This window comes from Lepidochelys kempii, chromosome 7, assembly GCF_965140265.1.
Source record: "Lepidochelys kempii isolate rLepKem1 chromosome 7, rLepKem1.hap2, whole genome shotgun sequence".
Lineage (NCBI taxonomy): Eukaryota > Metazoa > Chordata > Testudines > Cheloniidae > Lepidochelys > Lepidochelys kempii.
Genome location: NC_133262.1, coordinates 90374647 through 90393786, shown reverse-complemented (window position 1 = coordinate 90393786; position 19140 = coordinate 90374647). Strand labels below are relative to the sequence as shown.

At 41.6% G+C, this 19140-nt stretch overlaps 1 protein-coding gene across 1 annotated transcript in view; it reads left to right on the top strand.

The window, feature by feature from the left end:
- The window catches only part of LOC140915344 (putative neutral ceramidase C), a 33057-nt gene extending 24232 nt beyond the window's left edge, over positions 1-8825 (top strand). The window contains exons 15-20 of the mRNA XM_073354928.1: positions 657-752; positions 948-1043; positions 1760-1909; positions 3029-3088; positions 4543-4631; positions 8417-8825. Of these exons, the coding sequence (XP_073211029.1) occupies positions 657-752; positions 948-1043; positions 1760-1909; positions 3029-3088; positions 4543-4631; positions 8417-8606 (681 nt within the window). The 3' untranslated portion in view covers positions 8607-8825. The remainder of the gene's footprint in view (positions 1-656; positions 753-947; positions 1044-1759; positions 1910-3028; positions 3089-4542; positions 4632-8416) is intronic.
- Positions 8826-19140: the final 10315 nt, after the last annotated feature.

Below are 19140 nucleotides of genomic sequence, written 5' to 3'. Positions count from 1 at the left end.
CAACGCTGCCTGGAGGATTGGTGGCTGGCGGCACTACAGCCGTACCACCCGGCTGGAGCCAGCCACACCACCGCACAACACAGAGCAGCGGGTCAGGCCGGGCTCTGCCCCAGCTTGCAGCCCCGCCGCCCAGAGCATTGTGCTGGTGGCGCAGTGAGCTGAGGCTGCGGGGGAGGGAGGACAGCAGGGGAGGGGCCGGGGGCTAGCCTCCCGGGTGAGGAGCTCAGGGGCCAGGCAGGAGGGTCCCACGGGCCAGATTGCCCACCTCTGATCTAATACCTATCTATCAATCAGCATACCCCACCTCCCAATATGGCAATAAACAAACATGAGTGAAATCCTGGCCCCACTGATATTAATGGGAATTTTGCTATTGATTTCACTAGAGCCAAAATTTCACCCACTAACTCTATCAGTGTGGTGCCACCATGAGAATGATTAGAAACACTGTGAGAATCATAACATTATCCATCCATCATACTGAATATTATTTATTATTTTTATTCATCTTATTAATGACCCCAGAAATGTCAATACCTTCTTCTTGGACCAACATGGCTACAACAACACTAAATAGAAGATACGGCATGCGATGAATATAATTGTATATTTAATATTTATTAAAGTAATTATGTATTTGTACTCATCTTTCTTAGGAATTTGAATCCCATGGGACCCAGGGAATGAATGTCATAATTGCAGGCTTGTGCAATGTTTATACCCATTACATTACTACTTATGAAGAATACCAGGTAAAGAAAATAGCTCTAATATAGGACAAAGATGTTTACAGGACATGTTTACCATGCATTTTTACTTTTCAGTGATAATTTTCATGGGAGTTTAGATGTCTGTGGAATATTTTTTCTTTTTCACAAAGAAATGAAAACAGCAGCAACAACAAAATCTGTGGAAGAAATGCAGTGATCTTTTAATCTCTTTTGTAGGTTCAACGATATGAGGCAGCATCCACCATTTATGGGCCACACACTCTTTCTGCTTATATTCAGTTGTTCAGAGGACTGGCCAAGGCTATTGCTATGGTAATAAAAGATCATTTGAATCCGGTGTACACTTTCATATTTATATATTCTTTAGAAGTGAGGTTTACATAATTTTTCCATCCTATTATTTTAAATGCCATGGTCCTGATTCTCTGATCTGATCTAACTGCTGTATTGCTCTGGCGGTGCAAAATCACCAGAAACCAGCCTAATCAGCTTCCTGGGAATTTCCCTTCAGTAAACAGAATCTCCAGCTGGTACAGAAGCAGTATAGTAGGTCTATGTGTCCCAGTTCCTGGCCCTGCCATGAGGGTGATGTCAGTGTAGCTGGAAAAGCCTCTGCACTCTGACAATTCCTGGCTGCTAAAACAACCCTGTTGATCTGTGGACAGCTGCATGTACGTTAGATCAGCCCTTAAGTTGTTGCAGCTTTTGCTTGGGGCTGAACAGGATGCTAGCTCAAGCAAGAACAGGAGCTGCAACTTGGTGTAAAGTCATATGGAGATAAGATCGAAGAATGAAGTGGTGCTGAAAGTGGCATATAAACAAGAACCCTCTCACTTTTTTTGGTCACTTTCTTATTCTTGGCATTACAGCCAATTAGAGTCATTGTAGTTAATTAAAAAGACACATTTGACTTATTGGATTTTGTGAAATACATCATCATCTGTATATGATGTTTTGTCACAATTGTTTCACAGTAGAATTGACAAACAATATTTCTGCTTATTAAACAAATGTTCTTTTTTTCCTAGAATACAGTTCAGGATTTGCCAAATGGTCCAGAGCCAGAATTCTTCAGCGTAACCAACATAACTTTGTTACCTGGTGTTCTTGCTGATGTTGCACCAATCGGTAAAAAATTTGGGGATGTGTTACAGGAAGTACAACCACAGTACAGAGTGGTAAGACTGTGTGGGGAAATATCATTTATTTACTACTAGTCTGAATACTTGTCAGATTCTTAACTGTCTTCTTAATTAATGTGGGGTCTCTATAGAGACATAGGGCCAAATTCTGCTTTCGATTACACTGATGTTAATCAAAATTTACATCAGGATATATAAGAGCAGAATCTGACCCGTGATATCTAGACTAAGTAATCTGGAGCTTGGTTGTGATAGCAACTCAGTTTACCTCTGCGTGAGTTGCAAGAAAAAGTGAAACTGAAATAAAATTATAATAAAAGCAAATGAGAACTGAATAAGTATTCTGATGTTTATATAGCTGACATGAATGTCAAAATGCTCCTTTTCTTCCTTATTCTTTATAACAATAAACCAAACATGCCCCTTGAATATGAAATTCACATATGAATGAATTACTGAGTAAAGAATGTGCTTCTGAGAAGTGGATAATCACATCAGTGTTTTTATATTTAGGTTATTTGTCCTTATTTTAGAGCAACAACATAGATATAGATATTCTATCTGCCAATGTTTGTATAACGAATGTAGTTAAAATCAGTGAATAAAAAAAAAGAGCCCTTGACATCTCTCTATGAAGGAGAATCTTCTTCTTTCTATACATAAAATGAGGATTCATTGAAGTAGCAATTGTTGCATTATAATGTTTTGAAACAGAAATCTGATTGTCCTTTGATATACTTGCTTTGGAGTCTGAATAAGATAAAAATGTCATAAAGATTAATTATTTTAAATACTTGGCAAAATTAGGTTATAAGCTATTCAGAACAAGGGTCCTGTCGTCTTATCTGCACACTCTTGGGTGCAATAAAAGCAAGTGGAAGGTGTGAAGTAGCTACAATCTAGTACTTTAACCTTAAAATCCCACCTTCTTTTTTTTTTAATAGCTCAACTTAATGTCACATAATGGAATTCATCCAGCAGACAGGAGAGGTGGAATGTTAAGGCACTGTAGATAGTGGAATTCACGATAAAAAATCTACAATCCAATAGCAACTATTAAAATAATACAGAAATGTTAATAAAGATGTCTTAAATCGTTGATTTTATTATATAACGTATAGTCCACTCTCAAAATAAATTCTAACATTTCCTCAGGGAGAAGTTGCTGAAGCAACTTTTGTAGGTGCGAACCCCAGGAATTCTGCTCAGAACACTGTAAGTATAATTAAATTATGTTAGATTTTTCTATTCTTTCACAATGGCTAATGTTTAATTATTGTTCTGCTTGCTTACAAGGAGGACTTTGAGATACACCTTTCTAAAGAAAGATAAGGAGAAGAGAGAGAGAGAGTAAAATGAGATATAGAGGGAAATAAGAGGGGGAAAAAAAAGAAAGCAAATGGCATGGAGATAGAATAGGTCAGACATGGAAAGAGAAAAAGAGGCAGAGATGTTAGGCCTGCTCTACACCAGAAAATTAGGTCAGCATAACTGTCTCTCAGGAGTGTGGAAAATTTACACTTTTGAGTGGTGTCGTAAAGCCAACCTAAGACCCTATGTAGACAGCATTAGATTGACAGAAGAATTCTTGCATCTTCCTCTTGGGAAGGTGGATTACGTACAGTGAGGGGAGAGCCCCTCTCTTTGGTGTAGGTAGTGTCTACACTGAAGTGCTACAGTGGCGCAGCTATAGTAGCACAGCTGTGCAGCGATAGTGTTTTAAGTGTGAACATATCTTTACAAACACACACACACACAACTCTCAGAGAAGAAAATATTATTTGAGCTCTATTACTTTATTTTATTTCGGTGGCCAGTTGAATTAGTTGTAAACTGCAGGGAAGAGTCACTGAAGTTTAGAAGTTTATAAACAGTGATTCTTGCATATTATACTAAAACTATCATACTATAACTAGCCATTTACACTAGGATGAATACTGCACATTAAAATAATACATCCCAGATAAACCCTTCATTTTGGAATGTTTATAAATCACAACAAATGATATAGGTAAAGTGTCCTAAATATAATTTTCTAAACTTCCTGTAACTAAACACTCATTGGAGGCCCCTATTGGTTCATGTAAAAACACGTTCACCCTGTTTGTACTTACATGAGTTACTGACTTCAGCATATTCTTTGGGGCCTTACATTACCAGAAGCCCTTTGATTGTAAAGTTCCAGCTTGGAAGTTTGTCCAGCTAAGGGGATTTTGAGCACTGAATAGGAAAACTGCACAAAGTTCAGTCCTAGATAATTCATGACCTCTTCATACCATGTGAGTCAAAATTGCACATATGAGCAATGCAGAAACCTTTTCTCTACATTCTGGTGCAATTTAATGCAAGTCCAAGCTTTCATTCTCAGAATCAAAGTAAGTTCAAACCATTAACGTTTTTTTAAACATTTTTTAAAATAGAGAACAGACATGTCATATTGGTTATTTTTACTGGAAATTTGTTAAATACCATATATTTTGCAGTCTTCTTGCAATGAATGTGTCCTTTATTATACCCTACATTATATGTACAGCTTAGTCTTGTTATGTTTTGCCAATAAAAAATTAAAACAAAGAAAAAAAATCTGTTCTTCAATTTTAAGTTAAGCACTAGAAAGCTTACATGATTGGTCATTCAGTATCTGACTAGTTATATTAATTTTATTCCAGACTCACCAAACCTTCCTTACAGTAGAGAAATATGAGAATATTTCAGGAAATTGGCATGTAATGTATAATGATGCCTCCTGGGATACCAGGTGAGTAACTCCTCCAGGACTGACTCTGTTTCACAAATTTCACTGAGTATTAAGGATTCAGTGAACTGCTTATAAACGGGGGTGGCTCTACCAATTTTGCCACCCCAAGCAGTCGCTGCCAAATTGCCGCCGCGCCCGGAAGAGTGGCAGAGTTGCCGCCCAAAAGCCGCTGCCGGATTGTGGCCGCGGGACATGGCCTGCCGCCCCATTCTGAATGCTGCCCCAAGCACCTGCTTGGAAAGCTGGTGCCTGGAGCTGGCCCTGCTTATTAAAACCCCAGGGACCATGTTCTGGGACTCTTTTGCATTTTCCTCAAAAGGGGTGTACAATAACCCTGTAAGAGTGTTAATTGCACACACACATTCTGACTAGCCACTGTCTCATGCACAGTACCCCAGGGTAGTTTATGCCTATCCTTGTAGAAAAGAGTAACCTGCACACACTCTGGGGATACTTGAGCTATGGCTGTGTCGGTAAAATGCTCAGATCACAGCCTCCAGACCTGCCTTTGAACATCAGCAGAAGGTCTGTGAAGCAGCCTTTTTTTTAGGTTGGAATGCAGGGAGCAGAATCAGAGTTGGAACCATTCTGCCTTGTGTTTCCCCTTCTGGATGTGACTTTCCTTGAATGTATACAAACAGGAGGCAGATTTTAGAATTACTCACAATTACCGTATAACCATGATGAATTACTCACAATTACTATCAATATTGTGGAATGTAAGATAAATGAATAATTACTGTAAGAACAATGGGTAGAACTACCTCCTTCTGCATTGTTTTAATAATTTTTAATTAAATACTGCATTTTGCACTATAGTACTTATAAAGTAACTTATATGGACTAAAAAGGTTTCCTTCAAGCCCAGTCATTGAGATGTAAGATGTTGGTTCACTAGAAAGTCAAAAATCTTTGCTCTCTGCACAGGACTTGGTTTAGGGGTGACTTTATGCAGCTTTTGTACTTCCCATATTCTGGGGCTGCCTGCCTGGAGGCCAGCTGGCCCATGGCATAAATTAGAACCTCAGGGCTGCTTTAACTATATGAGGATGCTGGTCCAGCAGATGAACATAGCTGAATCACAAAGGCTTGGCTACATTACCTCTCCTCTGGCAATGGCCTCTGCACCAGGTGATGCAAAATGGAGGAGGTTGCATAGTGTTGCTCTGTGTGTATATAAAGTCTGCTGCAGTTTCCACGGTATGCATCCGATGAAGTGAGCTGTAGCTCACGAAAGCTCATGCTCAAATAAATTGGTTAGTCTCTAAGGTGCCACAAGTACTCCTTTTCTTTTAGTGTGGCTTTTTAGAGCTATAATCAGTAGAGTTAATAATGTTAAGATCCATACAAAGAATACAGAGGGGTTGTTTATCAGATCCTTGTTCAAAGAAGTTATTGCCTAATCTGATTAAAAACCGATGACTTATTTACCTCAGTCTCCTAAATATCAGTAAAAGGATGGAATCCCAAAAAGGTCCATTTTAGGATCCTGTAATGTTGGAGATATTCCAATAAAAACACCTTACACTTCAAAAGGAGAGAGACAATGTTCCCAGTATAACAGATTTACATCAGTAGATTCTGTTTCTCTGAATTTCTAATGGCTTCTTCCTGGTAGTGCATAATTTTCTCTGCCTGAGTGCAACCAATCACTTTCTGAATCTGATCTGGTACCCAAAGGATACTGATATTAAATCCACTGTCTCCTGAGACAGCTTCTGACACACTTTAGTAGCATACATAACAGCACTAAGCTTGGAGTTTTAGGAGATGGAAATCATGCCTGTGTTTATGGAATACAAACTGACATGCCCCTTTTCTACCAGAGGTTATTCTGGTCTTTTCCAGTGTATCTATGTATTTTGGGGGTTAGGGGGATTGTGTAGCTCTCTTATGTTGTCACAATATATTAGGATCCCCATTTCTGTAAATTTTCCTCCTAATATAATTTACTCAGATAAAGGTAGTGCTGTGTTTCATTACTTGTCAGTATTAATGTATAGTATGTCTATGCTTAGCAGCATAATAATAATTCCAGAAAGCAAGTAATGCTACAAACAAGGAATTTCTCCTTTTTTGAGTAACAAAATTTAAAACATTTAATAAAATTTCTATGAAAATTCCCACAAACTGGAAAGAGAAACTTCAATAACATACTCACTGTTATAATATTGAAAAGACTGGGTACCATCACACCCTTATTTTTGTTAGTGCACAAATAAACAAAATAAGTAAAGAGGTAAGATGCTGTAAACCATTGTGAACTCCATGTATATTTAGGGGAAGCATTTTCCAGTTGCAGTATTCCAGAATAATGGTCCTATTTAATCACACATGCTGACAGAGAGCACACATCTCTGACATCCATACCATTTAGGATTTAGGACAGCAGATCAATGGACAGATGTTTATTATTTATTGGTAGCACTGAGGATCCCAGGATCCCATTGTGCTAGGCTCTGTACAAACTGAACAAAAAACAAGGTTCCCACCTCAAAGAGATTATAATCTAAGTGCAAAACAAGACACAACAGACGTTGACAGTCACAATAGACAGGACAAGGAGGGAATGAATATGGAGATAAACTAATTTATTTTATAACCCTGAGAGGTGTTTCCCATTGGGGCTAGCTGGAAAAAAAACAATTCTGTTTCACAAAAAAATTTAGAGGTTTTGAAATTTGTTTTTATTCTGATGTAGAATGAAAATGAGACCTTTCAATAAAATTTGTGAAAAAGCATTGGTGTGTGTGTGTGTGTGTGTGTGTGAAATAGCTAATAGTGTGGTGGTTCAGGCTCTCACCTCGGATGTGGGAAACCTGCCTGATTTAGAGCAGAGCCTTAAACCTAGGTCTCCCACACCCCCAGTGAGTGCCCTCACCATTGGGCTATTTTGGGGGTCTTACTCTCACACCAGAAATTCCATCTTACAAAATGTTCCCAACAATTTTATTTGTCAAAATAGATACATAAAACATTTTGACAGAAACAAGTATTGTCAGCATTTTTGGGACTAACTCTGTTCCCCATAGGACATGCATCCCTGCTGAGACACATTGGTGTGGGCAGGGGGAGGAAGTTTTGCTGTTGTCTGATGTATACGGCACATGCTCTATTGTTAAAAAATTCAGGCTCCAGTTATATTAGCCTAAGGTGGTTCAGTTTCCTGAGCCCATTTTTAGCAATAAACATGAGGAAGGGGATGTGTGATTCTGGCACAGGTCTGGGACTCAACCTTATTTAGGTTCAATTTCCAGCTCTTTCACAGATTTTGCCTGACCTTTCACAATTTTCTTGCTCCATCTGTGCCTCAGTTCCTCTTCTGTTAAATGGGAATAATATTTTCTCATCTCACAGGGGAGTTGTGAGGGTAAATTCATTAATATGTAATAACCGTGATAATGATGTTGGGAGGTGCTCATTTAAATCGCTATGGGAGCCACATAATTACCTAGTCAGAAATATTTTTATCTACAGAAATAACCACTTATTTGTCATTTAGTGTTCCCTGGTGTATTTCATTGCTGTGCATTGTGTTATTAACAAAGCAACAAAAATAAAACACGGTAATTAAAAAAATCACAGAATCCTCTTGGGACAAATTGAGCCAGAGTGATTAGTTTAGTGTCTATGTCACTTAACTTGTAGTAAAAATATTTCTGTTCCATAATGGTTTGGCATTCAGATATGTTTAGTTCAGCCAGTTAGAGATCTTGGCTGGACTATTGCAATACACATTAACATGGATTATATTTTTAACCTGTAGTTTATTATTTTTCTATTAGATTTTACTGGACCAAAGGATTGCTTGGCCGCAGCAAGGCCAAAGTAGAATGGCATATTCCAAGTTCTACTGAACCAGGGCTCTACAGAATACAATACTTTGGGCACTACAAGGTTCAACCAATTCTGAAGCCAGCTCAGTTTTACCCATTCAATGGCACATCTTCAACATTTGAAGTTGTAAAATTGTAGCTACTTTCTCCTTGGGGACAAAAGGTTGCTTCATAGGAATAGTGTGTATGTTCCTGATTTTATATAAATATATAATTTGGAATTGTTGCTAGAGTACCAGTAATTCAATCTTGTTCTTGCTCTTTGGAATGATTTGCTCTATTTGATCTTCAGTCCTCCTTGGCTCTTCTGATGTATTTCCATTCTGGTTGCTCATGTCCAGCCCTGTTATCGCTGCAATCAACTCCCACTCTAATAAATGATTCACCGCATCCGATGAAGTGAGCTGTAGCTTACGAAAGCTCATGCTCAAATAAATTGGTTAGTCTCTAAGGTGCCACAAGTACTCCTTTTCTTTTTGCGAATACAGACTAACACGGCTGTTACTCTGAAACCATCTTTTTAAAGTCATCGACTGCACTTGAATTTTCATTCCTTATTTAATATAGAGCACTCAGAAAGAGTTGTTTCCTAATGGGGGTTATTTCAGACAATCCAGTCTATATAATATGGTGACCATAGGCATGCATACGGGGTGGGCCGGGTGTGCCTAGGCACACACTAATTCAGGGGTCGGCAACCTATGGCACACGAGCCGATTTTTAATGGCACGCTGCTACCTGCCGGGTCCCAGCCGCTGGCCCCGCTCAGCCCGCTGCCGAACCCAGGCTGGGACCCCGGCAGGCAGCAGCGTGCCATTAAAAATCCTGCCCACCCCGGCCCGCTCTTCTCCGCCCCCCCTCCAGCCTGGGGCAGGGTGAAGAAGCTTGGTCCTGCCGACTGCTGCTGCAAAGCAGGCAAGTTTCCCCTCCCCCGCCTCTTCCCCCCTCCTCCTCTGGCTCCCTGCTGCCGATCAGCCGATGGCCCTTGCGAGGGAGGGACGGGGAGAAGCGGAGCCACGGCGCGCTCGCTGCTCCGGAGAGGAGGTGGGGATGGGGCCGTGGGGAAAGGGGGTGGAATCAGGGCTTATCCCCTGAAGCTCCCTGCTGTGAGCCGCTCTGGGCAGGGGGCTGGGAGCACCCCCACGACCTCAGCCCATACCACCAGCCCTCTGCCCTGACTCCTACACCCTCCCACACACCCCCCTGACCCCTGCACCCCCTCACACACACCCAGCCCTCTGCCCTGACCCGTGCACCCCCCACGATGCCAGCCCTCACTCCAGCACCCCGACACATATCTAGCCCCCCCACTCCATACCCTGACTCTTGTACCCCCTCACTTGCCCCCAGCCCTCTGCCGTGACTTCTGCACCCTCCTCACACGCCCTTAACCCCCTGCCCTAAGTCCTGCATCCCCCACACATACCCAGCTTCCCCATGCCCTGACTCTTGCACCCCCCACATTCCCACCCCCACCCTGAGCACCAAACAGGAGCTCCTGCAACCTACCTCACATTCCCACCTGCACCCCTCACACTAAATGGGAGCTGCCCAGGTAAGCACTCCACACCCCAACCTCCTGCCCCAACCCTGAGCCCCCTCCCTCATTCTAGCTCCTGGCCAGACCCTACACCCCAACCCCCAGCCTGCTCCTTCCCCCCCAGCCCTGTGCTCAGTGCACTCCCACCCTCAGCTCAATGCAGAGAGAGAGGAAGAGGATGGGCTAGAACCAGGGAGAAGGTAGGTACCCACTCTGTGTGGGCAGGGCTGGGATCCCAGACCGGCAGTGGTCTGAGCGGGGCTGGCAGTGGGGACCCTGGCTGGCAGGAGCCGGCGGATGGAACCCCAGGCCGGCAGCGGGCTGAGCGGGCCGGTGGCATAAGATCAGCATTTTAATTTAATTTTAAATGAAGCTTCTTAACCATTTTGAAAACCTCATTTACTTTACATTTACTCCGTGGGTGCTTTGGGGCTGGAGCACCCACGGGGAAAATTTGGTGGGTGCAGAGCACCCACCGGCAGCTCCCTGCCCCGCACTTGGCCCCAGCTCACCTCTGCTCCGCCTCTGCCCCTGAACGTACCGCCCCGCTCTGCTCCTCCGCCCCTCCCAGCCTTCCTGCGAATCAGCTGTTTGCGCAGTAAGCCTGGGAGGGCTGAGAAGCAAGCAGTGGCTTTGCTCTCAAGCCCAGGGAGGCGGAGGTGGAGGTGAGCTGAGGTGGGGAGCGGTTCCCCTGCATGGCCCCCGGCAGGTCCCTCTGGCTCTTAGGGGCAGGCGGGGTGGGCACCCACTACAGTGGCCCACGAGACCCTCTTGCCTGGTTCTGGGGGCAGTCGGGGACAGGGGAGGCCATGGGGCAGGAGTCCCGGGGGGTGGGGGGGCGTCAAGGAACACGGGGGGTTGGATGGGGCAGGAGTCCGAGGGGGCGGGCCATGACCCCCTCGTGGGGTGAGGAGGGAACCGGTTGTTAAGAGTTTGGCAGCTCATCACTGGCTGTACCCACATATGCTATATGGGTTTTCCTAATTGTATGTTATAGTTGGCAGTTGTGTTTTCCCCAAATAAAAGATTTGAATGGTTTGATGTTATAGAGGGCTCCCATATGCTTGTGAGTAGGAGAAGAAACCTTTGAAAAGCTGAACAGGGAGGTTACATTTTAGTTTCCTACAGCTCAGAATGGAGCATGCCTTTGGGCGGGGGCTTGCCTTTGGGCAATGCCTTTGGGCGGGGTTTTATGGAACCTGACCTTTGATGCTGCAATCCATACTGACAAAAGGGTCACACAGGCAACCCCCTTTTTTGGTAATCTGAGACAAAATACCAATGCTCAGTTCCCAGGAAGCAACTGTGCCTCAGTAATTGTTGTTAGAGAAATTAAGACAGAGCACACATTCTCCTGCTGCTTGCAACAGTTCGCCCTTCACAAAGCCATCAAAGTTTAGCATGTTTTTAAGGGCTAATGCTGCTCTCATGCAAAGAAACTTGGAAAACTATGTGTAACAGCACCATCTAGTGACTCTCATTTTAATAATAAAAAAAATAATCCTCATTCCTTATGTTTCTGTGCACTTCTGCTGTCAGTATTTCTTACTCTATATAAACAAGAGCTGGTCAAACAATGCTTGTTTACATGCTGCATTTCAAAAATGCAGTTTTGTTGAAAGTAAAACATTTCACAGGAACATATGGATTTAAATGAAATTATTTGAAAGGCAACGTTATTTTTTTTTTCAGTAGCACTGCTTCAATTCATTTTGTCTTGGCTTTTATATTATTAAAATAATTTAAATATATGTATACAATATATTCTATTTAATATTTTAATACCATATAAAAGTTGAAATGAAATGAAATGAAATTACACTATTGAAACAAAACCGCCCGAATTTTTATTTAGCAAATTTTGTCTGTTCCTTTGGATTCAGACTGATATTTTCCTCCTAAATGTTGGAATTTCTTATGGAATGGAAGTTCTGGTTCCTGATTAGCTCTGATATAAATGTTAAATATCAAGAGTACCAGTACCTGTGAGTGTGCGCATGCTACAAATAATGGGATACTTACTGCCACCTTTGTAAAGCACTCTTGAGGTCTTAATACAAAAGATGCTACTGTAAATAAGTGCAAAGTATTAATAGTAGTAACTGGTTTAGAGTGAAAGTAATTTGAATCTTGCCTGAAATGCCTTGGGAAGATGACTCGAAGACTGGGATTCAAATAACTTTTTCTCTGTTGTCTGCCGTATAAACACTACAGAAATAAAAGAAAGGAAAAGCTAATGGAGCTATACCCTAAACAAGTGGTGTAACATAGTCCAGAAAGCAGACAAGTATAGCACACAAGGAATAGATAAATCAAAGGCCCTGCTAAATATAAATCCAGCAAAGATAGAATTTAAATTCTATACATTCAAAGATGAAGCAGACCCCAGGAAACCTTCTTATTTCAAACCCGTCTTCTTTCTCAAGGCATCTAAAAGCAACATATAGATATTAGTTTAATAGACTTTAGGGCCAGAAGGGTCCTTTATGATTGTCTGAACTCCTGCATAACACAGGCCATAGAATTTCACTCAGGTTTCAAAGATATTTGATATATTACAACAGCACATGTTAAAAAGTGTTTATCCACATTCTCCTGAGTGCCCTTTTTAGTCTGTCCCTTGTTGACCATCATTACATAGTATTCAAGAAGCAGAGGCTCTCACAGCTTCTCTTGCTGGCCTGGTGATACTGCATTCTAGAAGTTAGTGATAGTTTGGTGTGAGCTACTTAGATCAGTAGCTGATATAGTCGGCAGCCATTTAGAGTTAGCCTTCAGGCTGGTCAAGGTAGCTGACAATATAGTGTACCAAAAAAGGCTGCCATTGGAATTATAGGTAAGTAAATTGCCTCAGTTGCTTGTTGTAGGAGGATGTAGACTTCAGGCTCATTCTGAAAGAAAAGTGAGACAGCCTGCATGTGGCTCATGGAAGCAATGAAGAGGGATTTGGAGTGGGAACTCCTGGTTGCTTACAAATTATTTAACTCAACTCTTGTTTAGATCCTTCAGGAAACTGATGGGCAGGATCCCCGAGGTGGGAAAGGAGTCCAGGAGAGCTGGCTGTATTTTAAAGAAGAAGTATTGAGGCTGCAGAAACAAACAATCCCGATGTGCAGAAAGAATAGCAAATATGGCAGGCAACCAGCTTGGCTTAACAGAGAAATCTTCAGTGGGCTTAAACACAAAAAGGAAGTTTACAAGAAGTGGAGATTTGGACAGATGACGAGGGAGGAGTATAAAAATATTGCTCGAGTGTGCAGGGGTGTAATCAGGAAGGTCAAAGCACAATTGGAGTTGCAGCTAGCAAGTTATGTGAAGGGTTTCTACAGGTATATTAGCAACAAGAAGACGGTCCGGGAAAGTGTGGGATCCTTACTGAATGGGGGAGGCAACCTAGTGACAGATAATGTGGAAAAAAGGTGAAATACTCATGCTTTTTTTTGCCTCAGTCTTCACAGACAAAGTCAGCTCCAAGACTGCAGCAATGGCCAGCACAGTATGGGGAGGAGGTGAGCGGCCCTCATTGGGAAAGAACAGGTTAAGGACTATTTAGAAAAGCTGGACATGCACAAGTCCATGGGGCCAGATGCACTGCATCTGAGGGTGCTGAAAGATTTGGCTAGTGTGATTGCGGAGCCATTATCTTTGAAAACTTGTGGCAATCGGGGGAGGTCTCAGACGATTGGAAAAAGGCAAATATAGTGCCCTTCTTTAAAAAAGGGAAGAAGGAGAACACAGGGAACTAGAGACCAGTCCGCCTCACCTCAGTCCCTGGAAAAATTATGGAGCAGGTCTTCAAGAAATCCATTTTGAAACACTTGGAGGAGAGGAAGGTGATCAGGAACAGTCAACAGGGATTCACCAAGGACAAGTCATGCCTGAACAACTTGATTGCCTTCTATGATGAGAGAACTGGCTCTGTGAATATGGGGAAAGTGGTGGACGTGATATATCTTGACTTTAGCAAAGCTTTTTGATACGGTCTCCCACAGTATTCCTGCCAGAAAGTTAAAGAAAAATGGATTGGATGAATGGACTATAAGGTGGATAGAAAGCTGGCTAGATTGTTGGGCTCAATGGGTAGTGATCAATGGCTCCATGTCTAGTTGGCAGCCGGTATCAAGTGGAGTGCCCCAGGGGTCGGTCCTGAGGTGAGGTTTTTTTCAACATCTTTATTAATGATCTGGATGAAGGGATGGATTGCACTCTCAGCAAGTTCGCGGATGACACTAAACTGGGGGGGGGAGAGGTAGATACACTGGAGGGTAGGGATAGGGTCCTGAGTGACCTATACAAATTGGAGGATTGGGCCAAAAGAAATCTGATGAGGTTCAACAAGGACAAGTGCAGACTCCTGCACTTACAATGGAAGAATCCCATGCACCGTTATAGGCTGGGGACTGACTGGCTAAGCAGCAGTTCTGCGGAAAAGGGCCTGGGGATTACAATGAATGAGAAGCTGTGACCTTGCTGCCAAGAAGGCTAACGGCATATTGGGCTGCATTAGTAGGAGCATTGTGAGCAGATCGAGGGAAGTGATTATTCCCCTCTATTCGGCACTGGCGAGGCCACATCTGGAGTACTGCGTCCAATTTTGGGTCCCACACTACAGAAAGGATGTGGACAAATTGGAAAGAGTCCAGCGGAGGGCAACGAAAATGAATAGGGGGTTGGGGCACATGACTTATGAGGAGAGGCTGAGGGAACTGGGCTTATTTAGTCTGCAGAAGAGATGAGTGAGGGGGGATTTGATAGCAGCCTTCAACTACCTGGAGGGGGGTTCCAAAGAGGATGGAGCTCGGCTGTTCTCAGTGGTGGCAGATGACAGAACAAGGAGCAATGGTCTCAAGTTGCAGTGGGTAGGTCTAGGTTGGCTAGTAGGAGGGTGGGTTACCTAGGGAGGTGGTGGAATCTCCATCCTTAGAGGTTTTTAAAGCCCGGCTTGACAAATCCTTGGCTGCGATGATTTAGTTGGGGTTGGTCCTGGTTTTAGCAGATGACCTCCTGAGGTCTCTTCCAACCCTAATCTTCTCTGATTCTTCTATGATTCTATGATCTCAGTTCTCATGTGGCAAAAGAACTGCATTGTGGATGATAGTTTATGCATGAAGAGTTATGTCTCTGTGATTAGCACATAGTGAATCAATTATAACCCCTACTAAGTCTCAATAATGAATGAAGATTTTTAGTAGAGAAGAGAGCATGGGCTGTCAGGCCTGGTCTACGCCAGAAATGTGTTTCTGGTATAACTATACCATTTAAGTTCTCCCAGTGGTTTTGCCAGTATAGCTTATTCCAGCCCTCCTTGAGCTAAATAAACGATACCAGCAAAAAACAGTTTCACTGGTATATCTGCATCTGGATAGGAGCTTTTGTCAGCATGGGTTTGTTGGTTACAAACCTTACCTCATTATACCCATGACTGACATAACTATGCCAACAAAAAATTGTCAAGTAGCCTTAACATTACTTGGTTCTAAAATCCATTTTAGCACAGTAACTTCAATAGAATATTGACTCTGAGAGATATCATGGGGACTATTCAAAATACTGAACTGTCATTAATTTCACCAGCCAGTGGGTGACAGTGTTGTTCTACACAAAAACAAGGCTGTCACTAAATAAATTGATGTACGTAAAATTCAGTGAGAATGGTGACCTAATGTGTCAGATCTTCAGACATAGAACTATTAGTTTATAGATGCTTCTATCTTTCCCTAAAGTTGACCTGAAGAAGAACTCTGTGTAAGCTCGAAAGCTTATCTTCCTCACCAACAGAAGTTGGTCCAGAAAAAGATATTACCTCACCCACCTTATCTTTCTAGTATCCAGGGAGCAATATGGCTACAACACTGCATCTAAAATTTCTGTCCTTTAAAAACACACATTTGTGTCAGCAATCTAGAGTCCCACTTTTCATTATAGGACATGAAATAATTAGGGCTTTCAAGTGATTAAAAATTAATTGTGATTAATCATGCGATTAATCGTGCTGTTAAACAATAATAGAATACTATTTATTTAAATATTTTTGGATGTTTTCTACATTTTCAAATATATTGATTTCAATTGCAACATAGAATACAAAGTGTACAGTGCTCACTTTATTTTTGATTACATATATTTGTACTGTAAAAAAACAAAAGAAATAGTATTTTTCACTTCACCTCATATAAATACTGTAGTACAATCTCTTTATCATGAAAGTTGAACTTACAAATGTAGAATTATGTACAAAAAATAACTGCATTCAAAAGTAAAACAATCTACAACTTTAGAGCCTACAAGTCCACTCGGTCCTACTTCAGCCAATTGCTCAGACAAACAAGTTTGGTTACAATTTGCAGGAGATAACACTGCCCACTTCTTGTTTACAATGTCACCTGAAAGTGAGAACAGGCATTCACGTGGCACTGTTGTAGCCGGCGTCACAAGATATTTATGTGCCAGATGTGCTAACGATTCATATGTTTCTTCATGCTTCAACCACCATTCCAGAGGACATGAGTCCATGTTGGTGATGGGTTCTGCTCAATAACGATCCAAAGCAGAGTGGACCGACACATGTTCATTTTCATCATCTGAGTCAGACGCCGCCAGCAGAAGGTTCATTTTCTTTTTTGGTGGTTCGGGTTCTGTAGTTTTCACATCTGAGTGTTGCTCTTTTAAGACTTCTGAAAGCATGCTCCACACCTCCTCCCTCTGAGATTTTGGAAGGCACTTCAGATTCTTAAATCTTGGGTTGAGTGCTGTAGCTATTTTTAGAAATTGGTACCTTCTTTGCATTTTGTAAAATCTGCAATGAAAATGTTCTTGAAATGATTATGTGCTGGGTCATCATCCAAGACTGCAATAACATGAAATATATGGCAAAATGGGGGAAAACCGAACAGGAGATATACCATTCTCCCCCAAGGAGTTCAGTCACAAATTTTATTAAAGCATTATTTTTTTAATGAGCATCATCTGCATGGAAGCATTTCCTCTGGAATGGTGGCCCAACCATGAGGGGCATACGAATATTTAGCATATCTGGCACGTAAATACCTTGCAATGCTAGCTACAAAAGTGCCATGTGACCACCTGTTCTCACTGTTAGATGGCATTGTAAATAAGAAGCAGGCAGCAATATCTCCCGTAAATGTAAACAAACTTGTTTGTCTAAGCAATTGGCTGAACAAGAAGTAGGACCGAGTGGACTTGTAGGCTCTGAAGTTTTACATTGTTTTGTTTATGAGTGCAGTTATGTAACAAAAAAACTACATTTGTAAGTTGCACTTTCACAATAAAGAGATTGCACTACAGTACTTGTATGAGGTGAATTGAAAAATGCTATTTCTTTTATCATTTTTACGATGCAAATATTTGTAATAAAAATAATAATATAAAGTGAGGATTGTACACTTTGTATTGTGTGTTGTAGTAGAAATCAATATATTTGAAAATGTAGAAAAACATCCAAAAATATTTAATACGTTTCAATTAGTATTCTATTGTTTAACAGTGCGATTAATCGCGATTAATTTTTTTGAGTTAATTGCTTGAATTAACTGCGATTAATCGACAGCCCTAGAAATCTTTAAAATCTTTAAATCTTTACAATCTTTAAAAACGAAACTGTCAAAGAAATACTCTTGTAGCCTGATATGACCCCTGTTATGCTTAAGAGTCCACTGAAATGTTACATTATTTTGGAGAAAAGTGCTAGTTTTAGCTGGTAACGTGTTTTGCATTCATAACTTAAACAACCTTTATCTTTCTAGGGTTATCATTAATCTTTGTTAGTTACCATAAAGATATGCTATAAATTTGAGCCTGATCCAAAGCCTATGAAAGTAAATAGAAAGTTTACTCATAGTTGCTAGCAAAGGTACAGATAAAGATCTGTCTAGTTATAGTCTGGTATAGTGTTAAAATATTTTCATGTCACATGTCAGCAATAAGAAGGAACTTTGGTACTTAACATGAACAAAACACATCATTACTAGCCTGACGAATTCCTATGCTGTTGCTCTGCCTGATTAAGGACATGTCTGTGATTCACTGCAATGTGCTCTAATCCTCTGTGCAAGTGGCTGCTTCTCATTCATTTATGCATTATTATTTCATCTCTGGCAGTTTACATGCATAATTTACTTCTAAGTTAATGCAAGTTAAATGTATACATGCCTCTTTGTGGAGATAAGCATTTACTGCAGTCATGAGGGGCTAATGGTGTGAAGCCCCACCAAGCACATTCCCTCTTTTGTCTTCTTAAACTGCCCCCCTCCACCCCCCCCCCCGTACCCACCACACCAATTTTCTGCTAGTTCCCTTCTCTCCCAGCGCAGTCCCTGCCAGGGGAAGAAGTGGTGGAGGGGAGTGGGTGAAGGAGCTGGTATGATGGGGGCTGTTTTAGCTCTTGGAGTGTAGTGTACAAAGGGAGGAAATGTCTAGAGCTCTGAGTGCAGTTGTAGCACCATGAGGTGAAGTCCACCAATAAAGGGAAAGGTGATTTTCATCAATCTGGACAACATCCACATTTTCCCCCTAAAAGCTACTCCCTACGCTGAAAGAACCCGTTACTCCTCTAGCTGAAATGGAAGAAATCTCTGCTGTGGATCTGAAGGTTGTTGTCTCAGACTGTTGGGATGAAAAAAAATACATATATGTATGCAAGTCAGTGTGAGTACAAAAAAGCAATTGTTGGAGAGGATTTTCATTTTTTTCTGAAAACAGACCCTTCATGAATATCATGTCCACAGTATCCAAGAGAGGCTCCATCAACACTATCTTTATGCAAAGCCAGAAAAGTGCAAGTTTGACAAGGATGGTATTTAATTCATTGGGTATGTTATCTTGCCCAGATGACTGACCATGGAGATGTGCAAGGTCGCTGCCATATCTGATTGGGCTGCACCTAAGGATGTCCATGAGTTAAAGCAATTCCTAGGGTTCACCAGTTTTTACAGGCAATTTATTAAGGCTTTTCTAGCTTAATTACCCCTATGATTGCCCTTCTGTGCAATGGAACTCAGTCCATCTGGCCTCTGGGGGCACAAGCTGCCTTCAGTCAACAAAAAGAGACTTTCACCATGGTACATGTCCTGATCCATCTAGATGCCACAAAACTATTTACAGTAGAGGCAGACAC